General features: G+C 38.9%; 1 protein-coding gene and 1 non-coding gene across 2 annotated transcripts; one reads left to right on the top strand and one right to left on the bottom strand.

Moving 5' to 3' along the window:
- Positions 1-6019: 6019 nt before the first annotated feature.
- LOC127684250 (olfactory receptor 5M10-like) lies at positions 6020-6955 on the bottom strand. The gene has a single exon (XM_052181205.1). It carries the CDS (start codon positions 6953-6955, stop codon positions 6020-6022), a length of 936 nt encoding a protein of 311 aa, XP_052037165.1.
- A 1517-nt stretch (positions 6956-8472) lies between these two features.
- Positions 8473-8661, top strand: LOC127686590 (U2 spliceosomal RNA). Its single transcript, XR_007978190.1, has one exon. It is a non-coding gene; the product is annotated as a U2 spliceosomal RNA (small nuclear RNA).
- The last annotated feature ends 8304 nt before the right edge of the window (positions 8662-16965 follow it).

Here is a 16965-nt window from a genome sequence, read left to right as displayed (position 1 = left end):
GATGCTTCGGTCCTATTTAGAATGGGGAACAATATAATCAGGGGAAGTAGAGGGTGGGAAGGACTTTGGAGGAAGAGAAGAAGGGGAGGGGAAAAAGAGAGAAAGGATCAGGTATAGGAGGAGATGATGTACAGAGGGTCAGGCAATTAAACAGAGGAGTGTAGCAATGGAGGATGGGGAACTGGGGATAGCAACAAGAAATACCAGGAAAGCAAGAGACTCCCAGGACCCCACAGGGATGACATTAGCTGAAATATCCCACAAAAGGGAGAACCTGTTGAGAACATATCCAAAGATTAAGTAAGCATGGACCCCCAGTTGAGGGATGGTGCCATTCACCCATCTACAAAATTTTAACACAGAATTGCTTCTATCTAAAGGAAATATAGCAACAAAGCATGGAGCAGACTGAAGCAAAGGCCATCCAGAGACTTGCTCCACCTGTAAATCCATTCCACATGCAGACACCAAACCCAGACACTATTGTGAATGATGCCAAGAAGTGCTTGCTGACAGGAGCCTGGTACAGTTGTCTCCTGAGAGGCTCTGCCAGATCCTGACCAATACATATACAGATGTTCAAAACCAACCATTGAACTGAACACAGGAACCCCAATGGAGGAGTTAGTGGAAGGACTGAAGGAGCTGAAGGGGCCTTATCTGGCATCAATGGGAGGGGAGGCCCTTGGTCCTGTGAAGGCTTCATGCCCCAGTGTAGAGGAATGCTAGGGCAGAGAAGCTGGAGAGGAAAGGTAGATGAGGGAGCAACCTCATAAAGCAGGGTAAGGGACAATGAAATAGGGGGTTTACAGAGGGGAAACTGTGAAAGGGGATAACATTTGAAATGCAAATAAATAAAATATCCAATTTAAAAAAATAAAAGAAAATGCTTGTAAACATCTCTGTTGTAAACTTCTTATTCAATTTATTATTTGAAATTCTGTATGAACTTGTAGTGACATTTGGTTTAAAAAAATGGATGCTTAGGAAAATGTCATCTATTCCTCTAGAAAATGCACAAAAAATAGAAACAATTACATTTCATGGCATTATTACATCAGAGCAAGAGGGGAGAGCAAGATTAGAAGGAGAAAACAGAAGAGAGTAATGTAAAAACTAAGAGAACAATATGCAGAATGCAGAGAGAAAGGACAAAGAAAAGCTGCAGACACACCAGAAAGAGTAGTCAAGATGGAACAGATCTTTTCTTTTTTTTTGTTTTTTTGTTTTGTTTTGTTTTTTGTTTTTATAAAAAAGAGCAAACAATTTTATTGTTGAAAATTTTTAACTAGAGAGTGATACTGTCATGGACAATCTAGTAGTAAATACATTACAAATCCAGGAAAAAAGTCTCATTTCAGTGCCTAACTGGGCATGATATTGAATTCATGTTTCTTTTTATTTCTTTTCTTCATTTTTTTGTAGATATATTCTTTATTTTTATCCATACATTTTTTCTTTCTTTTTTTTTAATTTATTGATATATTTATTTACATTTCAAATGATTTCCCCTTTTCTGGACCCCCACTCCCCGAAAGTCCCATCAGTCCCTTTCCCTCCCCCTGTTTTCCCACCCAACCGTTCCCACTTCCCTGAACAGATCTTTTGTTAACACTAAAGCAGGCTTAGTCTTACTAAAGAAAACAAAGTTTCCTTTTTTTCTTTAGACTTTGGTTTGATTCATTTATCATTAAAAGGGTAGTAGCTTATTCTTTCTTTAAACAGTAAAGATTATAACTCATTTCTCATCCAGAATGAGTGAGTTTGTGGTTTGTGTGTTTGTGTGTGTGTGTGTGTGTGTGTGTGTGTGTGTGTATTTAATTATGAGATAAGTATGTATTCAACTGGAAGGCATAAAAATTCATGAACATGTTCATGGGTTAGTATGTGAATGTATATGAGTTTATGTATATTTACTTGTGTAAAAGTTATTCTTTTTTCTGTTTTCTGTGAGTGACTTTCTTCTCCTGGTTCAATAAAAATTTATTGCTCCAAATCTCCTTCCAGTGTAAAAAGGGGGAGGGGAGTCTTCTTGGTCAAGAGAGAAAAAAGCCCTAGCAATTCTTCCTTTACTCAATCCCCCACTGTTTTATAATAAGGTACTAAATGCCAGAGTCTCTGCATTTTCTGGCCTCAGAGGAACTCAGACAGGTGAAACAACTACCACTCCAAAGTAACTTAGATCAAAACAGGTAAAAGTTCTAATATTTTTTAAACAGAATTTAGTTTTAATTTGGTGTACTTTTCTTTCTTTTTAAATTTGATATATTCTTTATTTACATTTCAAGTGATTTTCCCTTTCCTGGATCCCCCCTCCACAAAAATCTCATAAGCCCTCTTCCCTCCCCCTGTTCCCCAATCTACCCCTTCCCACTTCCCTGTCCTGGTATTCCCCTACACTGCTGCACTGAGCTTTTCCAGGACCAGGGACCACTCCTTTCTTCTTCTTGGGCACTATTTGATATGTGCATTGTGTCTTGGGTATTCCAAGCTTCTAGGCTAATATCCATTCTTCAGTAAGTGCATATCATGAGTGTTCTTTTGAGACTTGGTTACCTCATTTAGGATGATGTTCTCCAGTTCCATTCATTTGTCTAAGAATTTCATGAATTCATTGTTTCTAATGGCTGAATGGTACTCCATTGTGTATATATACCACATTTTCTGTATCCATTCCTCTGTTGAGGGACATCTGGGTTCTTTCCAGCTTCTGGCTATTATAAATAGGGCTGGTGTCCCGACCCACAGGACAGTCAACAGGGTTCCTTGGGCTACCTAGAAGAAAGGCAATGGGGCGACAAGACAAGAGAGAGGCCGGACAGCCTGTCTAGTTCTGATCAAGTTGTCAAACTTTAATTTTCACACAAGTCAATATAAAGGGAAGCATACAAGGTTTGGGAGGGGTAAAGAGGGAACAATCTCAGGGGGCTGACATCATTTCTAAGAAACAGTTTCTCATAATTTCTGGTAAAGCTAGTTATTGCTGTTGGAATGCTGGCATGATAAAAGGGGGGGTCATGAGGCGGTGAAGTGGAAAGGGGTTGCTATAGTAACCTATCTACAGATGAACTTCAAAAGGAGGGGGTTTTGAGATTTACGTAGGAATAGTTCCTGGCATGGAGATCTAAGTGAGAATGACTCCTGGTATGGAGGTCTCCTGGCATTGCGAGCCAGGTGGGGATGGCTCCTGGTATAGAGAGTTCTTGGCATTGAGTTCTAAGTGAGGATGGCTCCTGGCAGGCTGGTATGAACTTGATCTTTGATAAAGGAGCTATAACCATCCAGTGGAAAAAAAGTTAGCCTATTCAACAAATGGTGCTGGCTCAACTGGAGGTCAACATGCAAAAGAATGCAAATTGATCCATTCTTATCTCCTTGTACTAGGTCCAAGTGGATCAAGAACCTTAACGTAAGACCATACACACTGAAACTAATAGAAAGGAAACTGGGGAAGACCCTTGAGGACATGGGCAGAGGGTAAAATTTCCTCAACAGAACACTAATAGCTTATGCTCTAAGATCAAGAATTGACAAATGGGACCTCATAAAACTGCAAAGTTTCTGTAAGGCAAAGAACATTGTCAAAAGGACAAAACAGCAACCAACAAATTGGGAAAAGATCTTTACCAACACTCCATCTGACAGAGGGCTTATATTGAAGATATACAAAGAACTCAAGAAGGTAGACTCCAGAGAGCCAAATATCCCCCTTAAAAATGGGGTACAGAGCTAAACAAAGAATTTTCACCTGAGGAATATCAAATGGCTGAGAAGCACCTAAAGAAATGTCCAACATCCTTAGTCATCAGGGAAATGCAAATCAAAACAACTCTGAGATTTTACCACACACCAGTCAGAATGACTAAGATTAAAAAGTCAGGAGAAAACAAGTGCTGGCGAGGATGTGGAGAAAGAGGAACACTCCTTCACTGCTGGTGGGGTTGCAAGCTGGTACTACCACTCTGGAAGTCAGTCTGGCGGTTCCTCAGAAAACTGGGAATGATACTTCCAGAGGACCTCACTATACCACAAGGTCAAGTCTTGCCCCCACAGATGCTCATTCACCTTGGCTACTTTTGAGAGAGAACAGAAATGTTGAAGCTGGACTCACACAATCAAACATAAAAATAATTATACTTTCATTATTTCACTTTTGATGATTAAAGCAAAGGATGTGAAAATCGGTAACTATATTATTGTCACTCACAAATATTTTATGCATAATTATTCATATTTTATCATATTTTATTAGAACTGATGAGGCAGCATATGCCTAACACTCACATTGTGCAATGAAGCAAATATTTCATATGCAACTGTAAATAAAAATATATATATAAAGACTAAAATTAGGTAAACCACTTGTACTAAGAAAGGTGAACTATTTGAAAGTAAATTGTGTTTCTCTAAGGCATAGAGGATGGCAAATTTTTAAAAATGTCTGTCCAATACCAAATTGTCATTCCCAAGACTGTATACTTACAAGTAATTATACAGATTTAGCAGATTGAATTTATGTCTAAGAATGTTTGTGTGTGTGTGTGTGTGTGTGTGTGTGTGTATGTAAAACAATAGAAAAAAGAAGACATGAATTGAAAATAATCAAGGGGTGGGTTTGTAGGACGCTTTGTAAACATGAATGGGAAGGGAAAAATGAAGCCTTTATATTATAATATCAAATCTATTTATTACAGACAAAGCACAAATCACTTAAATATAAATATTGCATTGTAATGATACAAATTCCCTCACTTTTCTGATAATGTTGCTTCTCAAAGAGAAATCTGACCGAACTTTAGGCTTATTCAGTGAACCAAGACTTCAAAATGATCCAGGTTACAAAAACTACCAATACTTTGTTTTCTACAAAAATCAGTTTTTTGTAACAAAGATTCTTATATTTTCCCTGTGTACACATTTAAAAAAAATGCAGTAAACAACCCAATACTTAAGGGAACTTAATGAAAGGTAATTATGTACATTTTACCAAATAATAATCTAGTAGTCTGATAATGAACAAGTTAATATGAATGGAAAATATAATGTTCTTCCTCCTGTTTTCTGCTATTGAGTCTGTCACTGATTTTAGTTTTTAGTACAACAACAATTTCATCAGGAAATAGGATTTTATTGACTCTGGTTTTCTGTTTTATATACTTACCTAAGAATAATAATCAAAGTAGGCCAGGGCATGGTATGTAAAGAATTTGAGTGGAGAAAGAATGTAATTATATAAAATTAAAATATCACTTACTGTAAAAGTCACAATCTTTGAGACTATATTCACTCCTGCACCATGTTTCAAATGAGGTATTCTTGGGTATTAGGAAGTCAATGGATAGACTGTATTGGTCCAAATTATCAAATTCTAACTGTAAGTGATTATTTGAAAAAAATATTCAGAGTAAAAGGCTGACAGGAACTGTTGAATAATTTTAGCAATATATAAATAGATGTCATTCAATAGAATATTTCCAAGCTTGAAGAAGATCTCTAGTATCACCAAATTGATAAAATGATTTTTGATACTATGTTTTAAGAAAACTAACAGAAATCTTAGGATGATAATCCAGATCTTTGATGTTTACAAGAATGCTCAAATAATTATTTAGATATCAGACCAAGTTCTTTATCCAAGACATTGTATCAGAAGTGATCTAATGCTTCAAGTATTGTGAAATAATTGTGGAATATGTTTTCAACCATATTATTCAAAGTAGACAGACTGTAAGATTACACTAATCATAGATATATAATCATGTACACCTATAAAGACTTAAGACAATAAATGGAATAATTAAGTACTAAGGGTAGACTATTTTGAGAATTTCTGCTAGTGAAGGTATTTTTCAACATCAGTATTGAATATTTTATCAAATATTTACCTTAATTTCAAGAATAAATGAGGAAAAATAGTTAACAGAAGTTCAGTTTGAAAACTGTCATGACATTAAGGCAAAATGACTAAGTTAAAGAAGACACAGAGTGATTTCATCTAAACGCATGAATAAACTGATGTTTATTGGAGGAGCTTTCCTTTAAGGACACATTTCATGGCATTGATGACATCTTTGTTCCTTAAGCTATAGATCAAGGGGTTCAACATTGGACTCAAAAAAGTGTAAAAAACTGCGAATACTTTTGACTCTTCTACAGACTTTTCTGATGGAGGTCTTAAGTACATGCAGAAAAGGGTTCCATAAAATATGGTGACTGTTGTCATGTGGGAACCACATGTAGAGAAGGCCTTATGCCTTCCCTCAGCTGAACGGATCCTCAATATAGCTATAAAAATGAAAAGGTAAGATAGAAGAATGATAGCAAGGGAACTTGAGAGAGTAAAGCCAGCTACAACAAACATGGCCATCTTTTTGACATGAGTGTCAGAGCAGGCCAGCATGATCAGAGGGGGATCTGCACAGTAAAAGTGGTTGATTTCATGGGAGCCACAGAAAGATAGGTGGAAAGTGAGCAGAGTCTGAGAAAGCCCATTCAGGAAGCCAAACACATATGGAAATGTGACTAGAGAGACACAAACATTCTTGGACATCCTGGTACTGTAATGCAGAGGGCTGCAAATGGCCACATAGCGGTCCAGAGCCATTGAGGCAAGCATATAAAACTCAGTGATCACTAAAGAAATGAAGAAGAGACACTGACTGAAGCATCCAGCATAGGAGATGGTCTTCTGGTCTGAGATGAAACCATGCAGCATATTTGGGGTAACATTGGAAGAGTAACAGATGTCTACAAAAGAGAGGTGGCCAAGGAAGAAGTACATGGGTGTTTGCAGATGGGAATTGGTCCTGATGAGCACAATCATGAACAAGTTTCCTGCCAGTGTGATGACAAAAATGACCAGAAACACCACAAAGAGGATCCTCCCCAGCACTGGGCTGTCTGTGAGTCCCACAAGAATGAAGTCCATCATTGCAGTGTGGTTTAGGAAAGTCATTTTTCTTTAAGTCTGTAAGATGAAAATAAGGAGAATTGTGAGCAGAGCCTTATCTTCTATCATTAATTCCACTCTTTTCACATACATCTATTCATCTGTAGAAAAGTAACTCTTCTCACTGTGCTGCTCACATTTTCCATGTTATTTTTCACCCTATTTCTTGTGTTAGATGTTTCTTTCACTTTATCTGTATGCAATATGTACATATGCATGCAGGCACACACACACACACACACACACACACACACGCACGCACATGCACACAACTGCCCCCCCCACACACACACAAGGAAGGAGTTTTGATTCATTTCCTCCATAATTTCTTCCGGTCATATCATCTTGTATTTTTACATGCATCTCTGTTTTGAAAGGCCCTACTTTTGTTATATTTTCCAAGCTCTCTGGAAAAATAAGAGAGAGAAGTAAACCCAAAAGATGCACATAAGTAACGCACCTGGTTATTTCTATCATAAATGCTGACTAGTAATGTATGTTGGGTTCTCCAGTCCCCTCAACAGTGATATCTCATTTCATATACAAAATAAAAATGAATATTAACTTCTTATTTTCACCTACAGACAATAGATGTCTCATTAAACTCTAGAGCTATAAAGAGAACTTCATTTATAAAATTTATCTTTTAATGTGTAACAAAGATTCAGATTCAAATATTAATTCATCTTATTGATATTTCACATATTTATTTATGTAAACATACAAGTGATGTATTTTTGTTCTATTCAATTATAGATAGCAGTAAACAAACTCTGTCCATTCTTGGAACACATATTACACCATAGATATTAATCACAGACAAAATTATGCAAATTAAATAAGCTATTTTTAGATGTTAGAAAACTCCTTCTTATGAAGATAGCATTTATACAGCGAGTAAACAAAGCAACTATCTTAGAACAAGTGTAGGTTTTTGGTTTTACTTTTTATGTTACTAAGTCAGTCATGAAAATATAAGCTGAAGTATGCACAGTATTTGAACAATGTCCTCTCTGGCATTGTGTGCAGAGTAGGAGGTGAATGTAAAACCACATAGCTTAGTCTTCAGGCATTGCATACTCAGACAACAATGTGTTTGTCCTCCAGTTACATATTTGAAGAACGTCCATATGACATAGATTCTTTGGTGACACAGAAATATCAACAACAAACAGAATGGTCAAAGGAAATTCAGGTGATATGTTTTCTACAGTGGTAAAAATACAAACATTCAAGATACATATTTACTCACCAAACACAAAAAATAAGTACCTGTAGATATGTATATACACATAAACAAAATGGAGGGATTTATAGTGTATTGATTCAAAAGAGTCCCATGGGTTCACAACAATAATTATAAAGATCCAATTAAAATAATCTTTGAGTCTCAGAGGCAGAACATTAATTTGATGACTTGAGAAAATGATTTTCCTTTGAGGCCAAAATCTCAAACTAATTTCTTGTGTACAATGCTCTCCATCATGTGCATAAAATCTCAGCATAGTTAGGAAAGTGGGTTGGCATCATTTTAGCCTTTTGGCTAAGATCAACTGTACTATCTCTTCTTGCCTGGTTAATAACTGTCACCTCCTCAATATGGGAAAAATATTAAATGGATTTGTGGAACTATGATATGAACAGGGAGATTGCTTCATCCAGTCCACAAGTCAACCTGATATTGCAGTACTGCCTGAAATAATTCTGAAAAACTACTAACATTAAGTAAATTTTGTGCCAGTAATTTTCATATTATAGTCAAATAACATGAGGATCTAATTTGTTTGTTTTTACTGAGTATACTATGTGTACAACTTCTGTTTTTTCCTAGCAACCCAAAATAATATCATGGGGAAGAAATTATGCTGTATGGGAGTTTTAAAGAAAAATGTTGAGTGAAGATGCTGCAAATCTATTAATCTGGAATGAAATAACTGACCAAGTCTGTGGCATTTTTATAATACAGGGCTTTAGGATGAACACTGGAAATGTATTGGACCTGTGGAGTTATAGTTATCAAGACACTAATAAACAAAGATACATATGAAAAACATGATAATTCACAAACTGAATTACTTAACAGTTTGGTAATTGAAAGGAAATTTAATAATAGATTCAAGAAGATATTGTAGATGAGATCAAGTGCATTCAGGGTGGTATGACATTGGGGGTTGGAAAAGGACTGAAGCCCTGAGGGCCAGCAGAAAGAATGGAAACAGGCAACCTCAGGAGGTAGGAGGTTAGGCAGTCCCTCAAGAATGTACCAGAGATCTGAGAGGTGAGAGACTCTCAGAACTCAATGGTAGGGACCTAAGAGGAAATGCCTGACAATAGGGAGAAGGAACTTATAGAGCCCACCTCCAGCAGGAAGACAGGGCATCAAAAGAGAGAGGGAATTGCCATTGCACATTCAGAACATTCAGAGCCATAATTGTTCCTGTCTGAAATAACAGCACGGATGGAAATGGAGAGGAGCCGAAGAAAAAAGTTCTAGTGACAGGCCCAAATTGGAATCAAGCTCAACGGGAGGTCCCAAGGCATGACATTATTACTGAGGCTATGGAGTGCTCACAGAAAGAGACCTATCATGACCGTACTCCAGAAGACCCAACAAGCAGCTGAAAGAGTTAGATGCAGATACTTGCACCCAACCAATAGACAGAGGCTGCTGAGCCCTGTGGTAGAATTACGGAAAGGCTGGAAGTAGCTGAGGAAGAGGGCAGTCCTGTAGGAGGACAAGCAGTCTCAATTAACCTTGACCCCTGAGATGTCTCTAACATTGACCACCAACCAGGCAGCATACATCAGCCGATATGAGACCCTGAACACATATAAAGCAGAGGACTGCTGGTTCTGGGTTCAGTCAGAGAAGTTGCACCTAATCCTCAAGAGGCCCCAGGGAGTTTAGAGATCTGGTTTGGGGTTGGGGCGAGAGTGGGGACATCCTCTTGGCAACAGGGTGGTGGGAAGGAAGTATAGGATGTGGAACAGTCAAAGGGTGGATGGGCAGGTAGGGAGGAATAGTAAGCATCTGGGCTGTAAATAAATAAATAAATAAATAAATAAATAAATAAATAAATAAATGAATAAATAACAAAAAATGAATCACAAATGAAAAAGAAGCACTTGAATTCAACTTTCTTAGCTGTCACAGGAATGCAAATCAAAATGATTCTGAGATTCCATCTTGCACATGTCAGAATGGCTAATATCAAAAACATAAGTGACAGCTCATGCTGACATAGATGTGGAACAAGAGGAACACGCTTCCATTGCTGGTAGTGCTGCAAACTTGTAAAGCAACTTTGGAAATCAATAAGGTGATTTTGCAGTAATTTGGGTATCTGTCCACCTCAAGATCCAGCCATATGACTCCTGGCTCCTAGATATATGACCAAAAGCCTCTTCATCCTACCACAAAGACACTTACTCAACTTTGTTTGTATCTGTTTTATTTGTAATAGCCAGAACCTAGAAATAACATAGATGACCCACAACCAAAAAATGGATAAAGAAAAACCATTTACACAATGGAGTATTACTAACCTGTTAAAAATAATAGTATCATGAAATTTGCAAGCAAACTGATAGAACTAGAAAAAGAAAATCCTCAGTGAAATAATTGAGACCCAGAAAGTCAAAAATAACATGTATTCAATATAAGTGGTTATTTACCACTTATAACATATGGCTTGTAACATGTTAAAGGATAACCATGTTAGAAGACATAGACCCAGAGAGGCTAAGTGACAAGCAGGGTTCAAATGGATACCATGGAGTACCATGGAAAGAGGAAGTAGAGTAATTATTGTGGGTGTAGTGAGAGTAGCTGGGATGTGAAACCTAGGCATAAAATGGGGAGAAGATAGAATGAGAGAATACTGAGAGAGACAACTAGAATTATGGGGCAATACAAGTACAATGGAAACCTAGTACAATGGAAACTCCTAAGAATCTATTATGATGAGCCTAGCTATAGCTCATAGTAGCAGGAAATATGGAGACTGAACTGTATATACCCTATAACTAGACCAAATTTCCAGTGGAGGGACTGGGACATCAACCCAGCCACAAAACAACTTACAATTGTTCCTGCCAGCATGATGTGCTGGGTTAAAGATGGAACAGAAATCGTGGGAGTTGCTAATCAATGGCTGGTCCAGTATGAGACCCATACCAGGAAAAGGAACCTATTCCCGACTGCCTGGAGAACAAGAAAGTCCTAATGATATTCTGTTATAATTGTTTGTAGACAGGAATTTATCATCCTTACCATTAAAACAGACTCCATCCAGCAACTGATGGAAAGGGATCCATAGCCATCCAGGCCACACTTTGGATAACCTCTGGGAGAAGGTGAAGAAGGATTATAGGACACAGTAGGGTCACGGATACCACAAGCAAACCCACAGAATTAGCATAGACTGATGCTTACTCACTTAGTGAGTCCTTACTCACTAAGACTGAAGTGACAATCAGGGAGCCGTCATGGGCCTAACCTGGGCCCTCTGCATATATTTTATAGTTATACAGGTTGGTGTTTTGTGGTACTGCTAACAGAGGACTGGGTACTGTTTCTCATGCTTTTGCCTGCCTTTGGGAAACTTGTCTTGCTGCTGGGTTTCCTTGTCCATTCTTAATATGAGGGGAGTACCTAGTCTTATTGCAATTTAATATGCCATTGTTTGGTTGATGTTTCTGGGAATCATGACATTTTCTGAAGGGAAATGGAGGAGTGGATGGAAGAGAAGCAACTTGGAGAAGAAGAAGGAAGGGAAACTGTGGTCCAGATATAATTATGTAAGAAAATAAGGATAATAAAACAGTCTGTTTTAAAACTGATTACTATTTAATTTATTTATATTTTGGATACATGTTAAAATATAAAAATCATTATGTATGAATTTATAATTTTGGAAATTCTTTCAAAAATATAACTAATTCAATAGTAACACAATAAATTGCTAATAATATTTTGTTTCCAATCTCTACATTAATAGACATGCTTGACTACAAACCCACGAAAGTAACTCATTTACTCTTCAATTCCACCTTTTCTTAAGTCATTTAAATCTGTAGAATGTTCCAGAAGACACTAGTTTTAACGTCAATTTAATTACATAACTCACTAATATGTAATATCTCCTATTACCTAAACAATGTAGTTATACTTGTGTCATTGTATAGCTGGATACATCTTCTTGGCTCTAAAAGGCTTTGCAATAATTTAACTGATTTTTTAATTTAATGTTTATGTTAGGAATAATAGTTCATTTGTGCTATACAACAAAATACCTGAGACTAGTTTTTTTTTTTATATAAATAACAAAAATAATTCACTCAAAATTCTGTACAAAGGGAGATCCAAGATCAAATGGCAAGCAAGTTAGAGGTTTTTTAGGAGGGAGACTGCCATTCTCTTTTTAGAAGGGAATATAACAATGTATACTCTGATAGCATATAGTAAAAAGACAGAAATATGTGCAGTTCCCTCCAGCCCTATTGAACAGTTACTAGGATAGCATGGCATATTTCATTTCTGAGGAGCTTACATCTTAATATAAGACTATACAACTTCAATCATATCTTCTTGCTAAGCAGGACATGTGTTTAGTATTATTCAGTCTATTACTGCTACATAGTTAACTTTTGAGTTAGTTCATTTGACCTTCAAGATAATCAATATGTTGAATCTGTGAGTTATTCTCATAAGGAAAGTAAAGTAGTTATATAACATATTTCCTGAATAGAAACTAGTACATGGGTCAGAGGAGATGGTTCAGTGGATAAAGCTTTTGCAAGGGTGAAGATCAGAGTTCAGCTGTCTTGTGACACATAACAATACAGTCCTGGCAGCCCACCACTAAAGAGGCAGGATCAAGGATCAAGGATTCCTAGGGCAAAGATGCTAGCTAATGCAATCAATCTGGAAAGCTATTCAACAAGAGATACTGTCTCAATTTATAGGATGGAGACCTATGCGGGAATATAGCCAATAACTTCAAACACACACACACACACACACGCATGCATGCACACATGTGCATGCGCACACACACACACATAAACACACACATAGACACACATACACATACGTACACACACACACCAGAAAGAGAGAGGGGGGAAGGAGGGGGGAGAGGGAGAGGGAGATTAAACACATTTGCAATAAACTCTATATCTCCAGTAACACATTGAAGCTGATGTTGTAGAATGATTGCATGGGAAACCAGGTCAAGTAAGGTTGGGTATATTGTTCTATTAAAGACACATTAACAAAAACAATGAATACACAGTAGGATATCATTCTCATGCACATTTCTAATTTCAGATACTTTTCTCAATGGACTTTACTGGAAATCTTAAAAGTATATAGTTTAAATTCACAATCCAGAGGATCAGGCAGCGGCGGCGGCGGCGGCGGCGGCGGCGGTGGCAGTGGCGGCAGTGCAGCAGTGGCTGGTCCAGCTGAAGGGCCATCAGCAGTGGAACCAAGGCGACACAGGGTCCAGTTAGGTCTTGCGCCCAAGACCACTGACCTTCGCTGACCAGCTGGGCTGCAAGCAGCTGCAGATTTGTGGTGCCTTTTGCAGCACGGAAGCCACTTCAGAACTCGGCTTCCCGCCAGTCAGGAGAGGTTCACCTCCATCTTGGTTTCGGACTCCAGAGAGATCCGAGGCCAACATCGTGGGGGCCTGCACCCAGGCCCTGGGCTGTTGGGGGGGCCAGCGGGGTGCCAACCCAGCCAGGAGGGTTTTTTTTCCCCCAGGCCGGCACGCGCCGCCTTTTGCCTACAGGACCCAGAGTGCTCAGGAGGGCAGAGACGGCTAACAAGCATAGCCTGAGGCTAATAAAGCAGGGGTCTAGGCCCCAACAGGCCCTGGACTGACCCCAAGAACTGGGCGGCTTGGTGGGCCATCTGTGTGTCAACCCGCCCAGGAGGTTGTTAGCCCAGCAGACTCTCCCGGCGCTTTCGGGGAGCGCAAGCGCACACGCCCGCCATCCTGGTCACCTGGCGGACACCCCCCCCACCCCCCCACCCCCGTTGACAGTCATAGCCCGAGGGAAACTTTGCTCGGACCTTGGCCTCCCGGGCTTTTGCATGGACCCAGGGCCTGGGCGGCCAGGCTAACCTTGTGTGCGCCAGCCCGGTTGGGGGATCAGCTGCCCAGCGGAGTGATCAGCATGCAGGTGAGGTCCCTGCAGCATACACCATCTGCGCTCCCTGGGGGTGCACACGGGCTCCATCTGGTTCACAGACACAATCTGGGGCAAAGCACACTAGAGCTGCAAGGGCACCCAAGAGCACATCAGCAGGCCAGTGGGGAGAAGTCGGTGTGCTCTGGTGAATCCAGCAGGCCCCAGCAGGAGCCTTCGGGTGCCTGCTTTGGGATCTGAACGGCCAGGGCTACAGATTCCAGGAAGTGCGGGAGACCCGGTGTGCACCCAGAGGCAGTCTGGGAGCTCGCAGCGCAGCTTGCTCCTGCAGCCTAGAGCTTGGGTCCCAGTCCTGAGGCCTCTGGCTGGAGCCCTCAGCTCAACTCTCTCTGCTTCTGGATCCAGATCAGCCTGGGCGGCAACACCCAGGTCCTCTCTGGGTGGCCAGCTGGGAGAAGTCGGTGTGCTCTGGTGAATCCAGCGGGCCCCAGTGGGAGCCTTCAGGTGTCAGCTTCGGGATCTGAACAGCCTGGACAACAGCACCCTGTCTATAGGCAGTGCAGAGTGTAAGCTGTGCACCAGAGGCCAACGGGGAAGGGGCAGCTTGCACTGGTGAGTCCAGCACTGACAAGACCAACTAACACCAGTGAGAACTAGATGGCAAAAGGCAAACGCAGGAACGTCACTAACAGAAATCAAGGCAATATGGCAACATCTGAACCCAATTCTCCTCTACCAGCATGTCCTGGATACCCCATCACACCAGTAAAACAAGATTTGGATTTAAAATCACTGGTCATGATGCTGGTACAGGAACACATGAAGGACATACTTAAAGAAATTCAGGAGAAAATGGATCAAAAGTTAGAAGCCCTTGCAAGGGAAACACAAAAATCATTGAAAGAAATCCAGGAGAATACAAAAGCCAACAATGAGGAAACGCAAAAAAACACTTAAAGAAATACAGGAGAACTTTGGTCAACAGGCTGAGGTCATGAAAGAGGAAACACAAAAATCTCTTAAAGAATTACAGGAAAGCACAAACAAGCAAGTGAAGGAGCTAAGCAAAACCATCCAGGATCTAAAATCAGAAGTAGAAACAACTAAACTCAAAGGGTTTTGGAGATAGAAAGCCTTGGGAAGAAATCAGGGGACAGAGATGCAAATATCAACAACAGAATACAAGAGATAGAAGAAAGAATCTCAGATGCTGAAGATTCCATAGAAACCATGGACTCAACAGTTAAAGAAAATGCAAAATGCAAAAAGCTTGTAACCCAAAATATCCAGGAAATCCAGGACACAATGAGAAGACCAAACCTAAGGATTATAGGCATAGATGAGAGTAAAGATTTACAACTTAAAGAGCCAGCAAATATCTTCAATAAAATTATGGAAGAAAACTTCCCTAACCTAAAGAGAGAGATGCCCATGAATATACAAGAAGCCTACAGAACTCCACACAGACTGGACCAGAACAGAAATACTTCCCGTCACATAGTAATCAAAACACCAAATGTTCTAAACAAAAAGAATATTAAAGGCAGTAAGAGAAAAATTCCAAGTAACATATAAAGGAAGACCTATCAGAATCACAGCAGACTTTTCACCTGAGACTATGAAGGCTAGAAGGTCCTGGGCTAGGAAAGGGGAAATCATTTGAAATGTAAATAAAAAATTATATCGAATAAAAAAAAAAGAAAGGAAGGAAGAAAGGAAGAAAGAAAGGGGGGAGGAGGAAAGGAAGGGAGGAAGGGAGGAAGAAGGAAGTGAGGGGGAAGGAAGGAAGGAAGGAAGGAAGGAAGGAAGGAAGGAAGGAAGGAAGGAAGGAAGGAAGGAAGGAAGGAAGGAAGGAAGGGGACAAGGGAAAAGGGAATAAAAGAAAAAATAAGAAAAAATCACAATCCCATCGAAGAATATAATATTTTAGATAATTTTAGTCACCATTCAGTTAATTTTACTAATTTAATTTCAAGTTAATTGTTTAATCGTCATTTTAAGTAACAAGTAAAATAGAAAATTTTATTATGAAATTTGAATCATGTATATATATATCACTGTTTTTAATGTTTACCATCTATTTGCTTCTCTGATCTCTATTGCCCATCCTTACTATTTCTCTGCCACCCCAAAATAGTTCCCCTTATACTATAATAACCTGTGTGTGTGTGTGTGTGTGTGTGCATGTGTGTGTGTGTGTGTGTGTGTGTTTGTATGTGTCTGTACACCCAGACTCTCAAATTGAGAAACATGATATTATGATAGCTTTCTTTCTGAGATTGGCTTAGGTTGTCATTTTCAAAGAAGTCATCTGTATACGTATGTCTGATTCACATCTTTCCTTTTTTAATGAGTGAATCATAGCAATCTTCATCTAATAGTATTATTGGCTTTAATTTTTGTGTATTAATCTTCAATTTCAATTTATAAATTATTTTAATAAAAATAGGCACTTAGTATCTTATATTTAGTTAGGTCAAAAATTACAAAATGTTTGAAATTAATATAAGCTTTGTCAATGTTTGTATAATACAATTGAATATTGATATATAGTTTAGTACAACTTCTTGATATGTATAGACATATTTCTCACAGCTTGAAGATAATCTAAAAATACAAAATAACAAGTCTGCTTTGAGATAGAAAGTGGTCATTCCATACCCCTGCACCTTCCTCAAAATACTGAAAACCTTCTATGTATTTTGTAAGTAGACATAGAATATATATAACTGTAATAATCAAAAACATTAAAATCATTCAAAATAGAGCCAATAAGAAGGTTCAGGGCTTAAAATATTTTCTGAAATCAATCATGGAGACCTAAAAGGTGAAAGAAGATAATGAACTTCTATAAAATG

This window comes from Apodemus sylvaticus, chromosome 5 (assembly GCF_947179515.1).
Source record: "Apodemus sylvaticus chromosome 5, mApoSyl1.1, whole genome shotgun sequence".
In the NCBI taxonomy this organism is placed as follows: Eukaryota; Metazoa; Chordata; class Mammalia; order Rodentia; family Muridae; genus Apodemus; species Apodemus sylvaticus.
The sequence above is the reverse complement of the archived record's forward strand: the minus strand, read 5'-3'. Positions and strand labels throughout refer to the sequence as shown.

Excerpts from the sequence above, each read along its gene's own strand:
- LOC127684250 (XM_052181205.1), bottom strand. The coding sequence starts at position 6,955 with ATGACTTTCCTAAACCACACTGCAATGATGGACTTCATTCTTGTGGGA.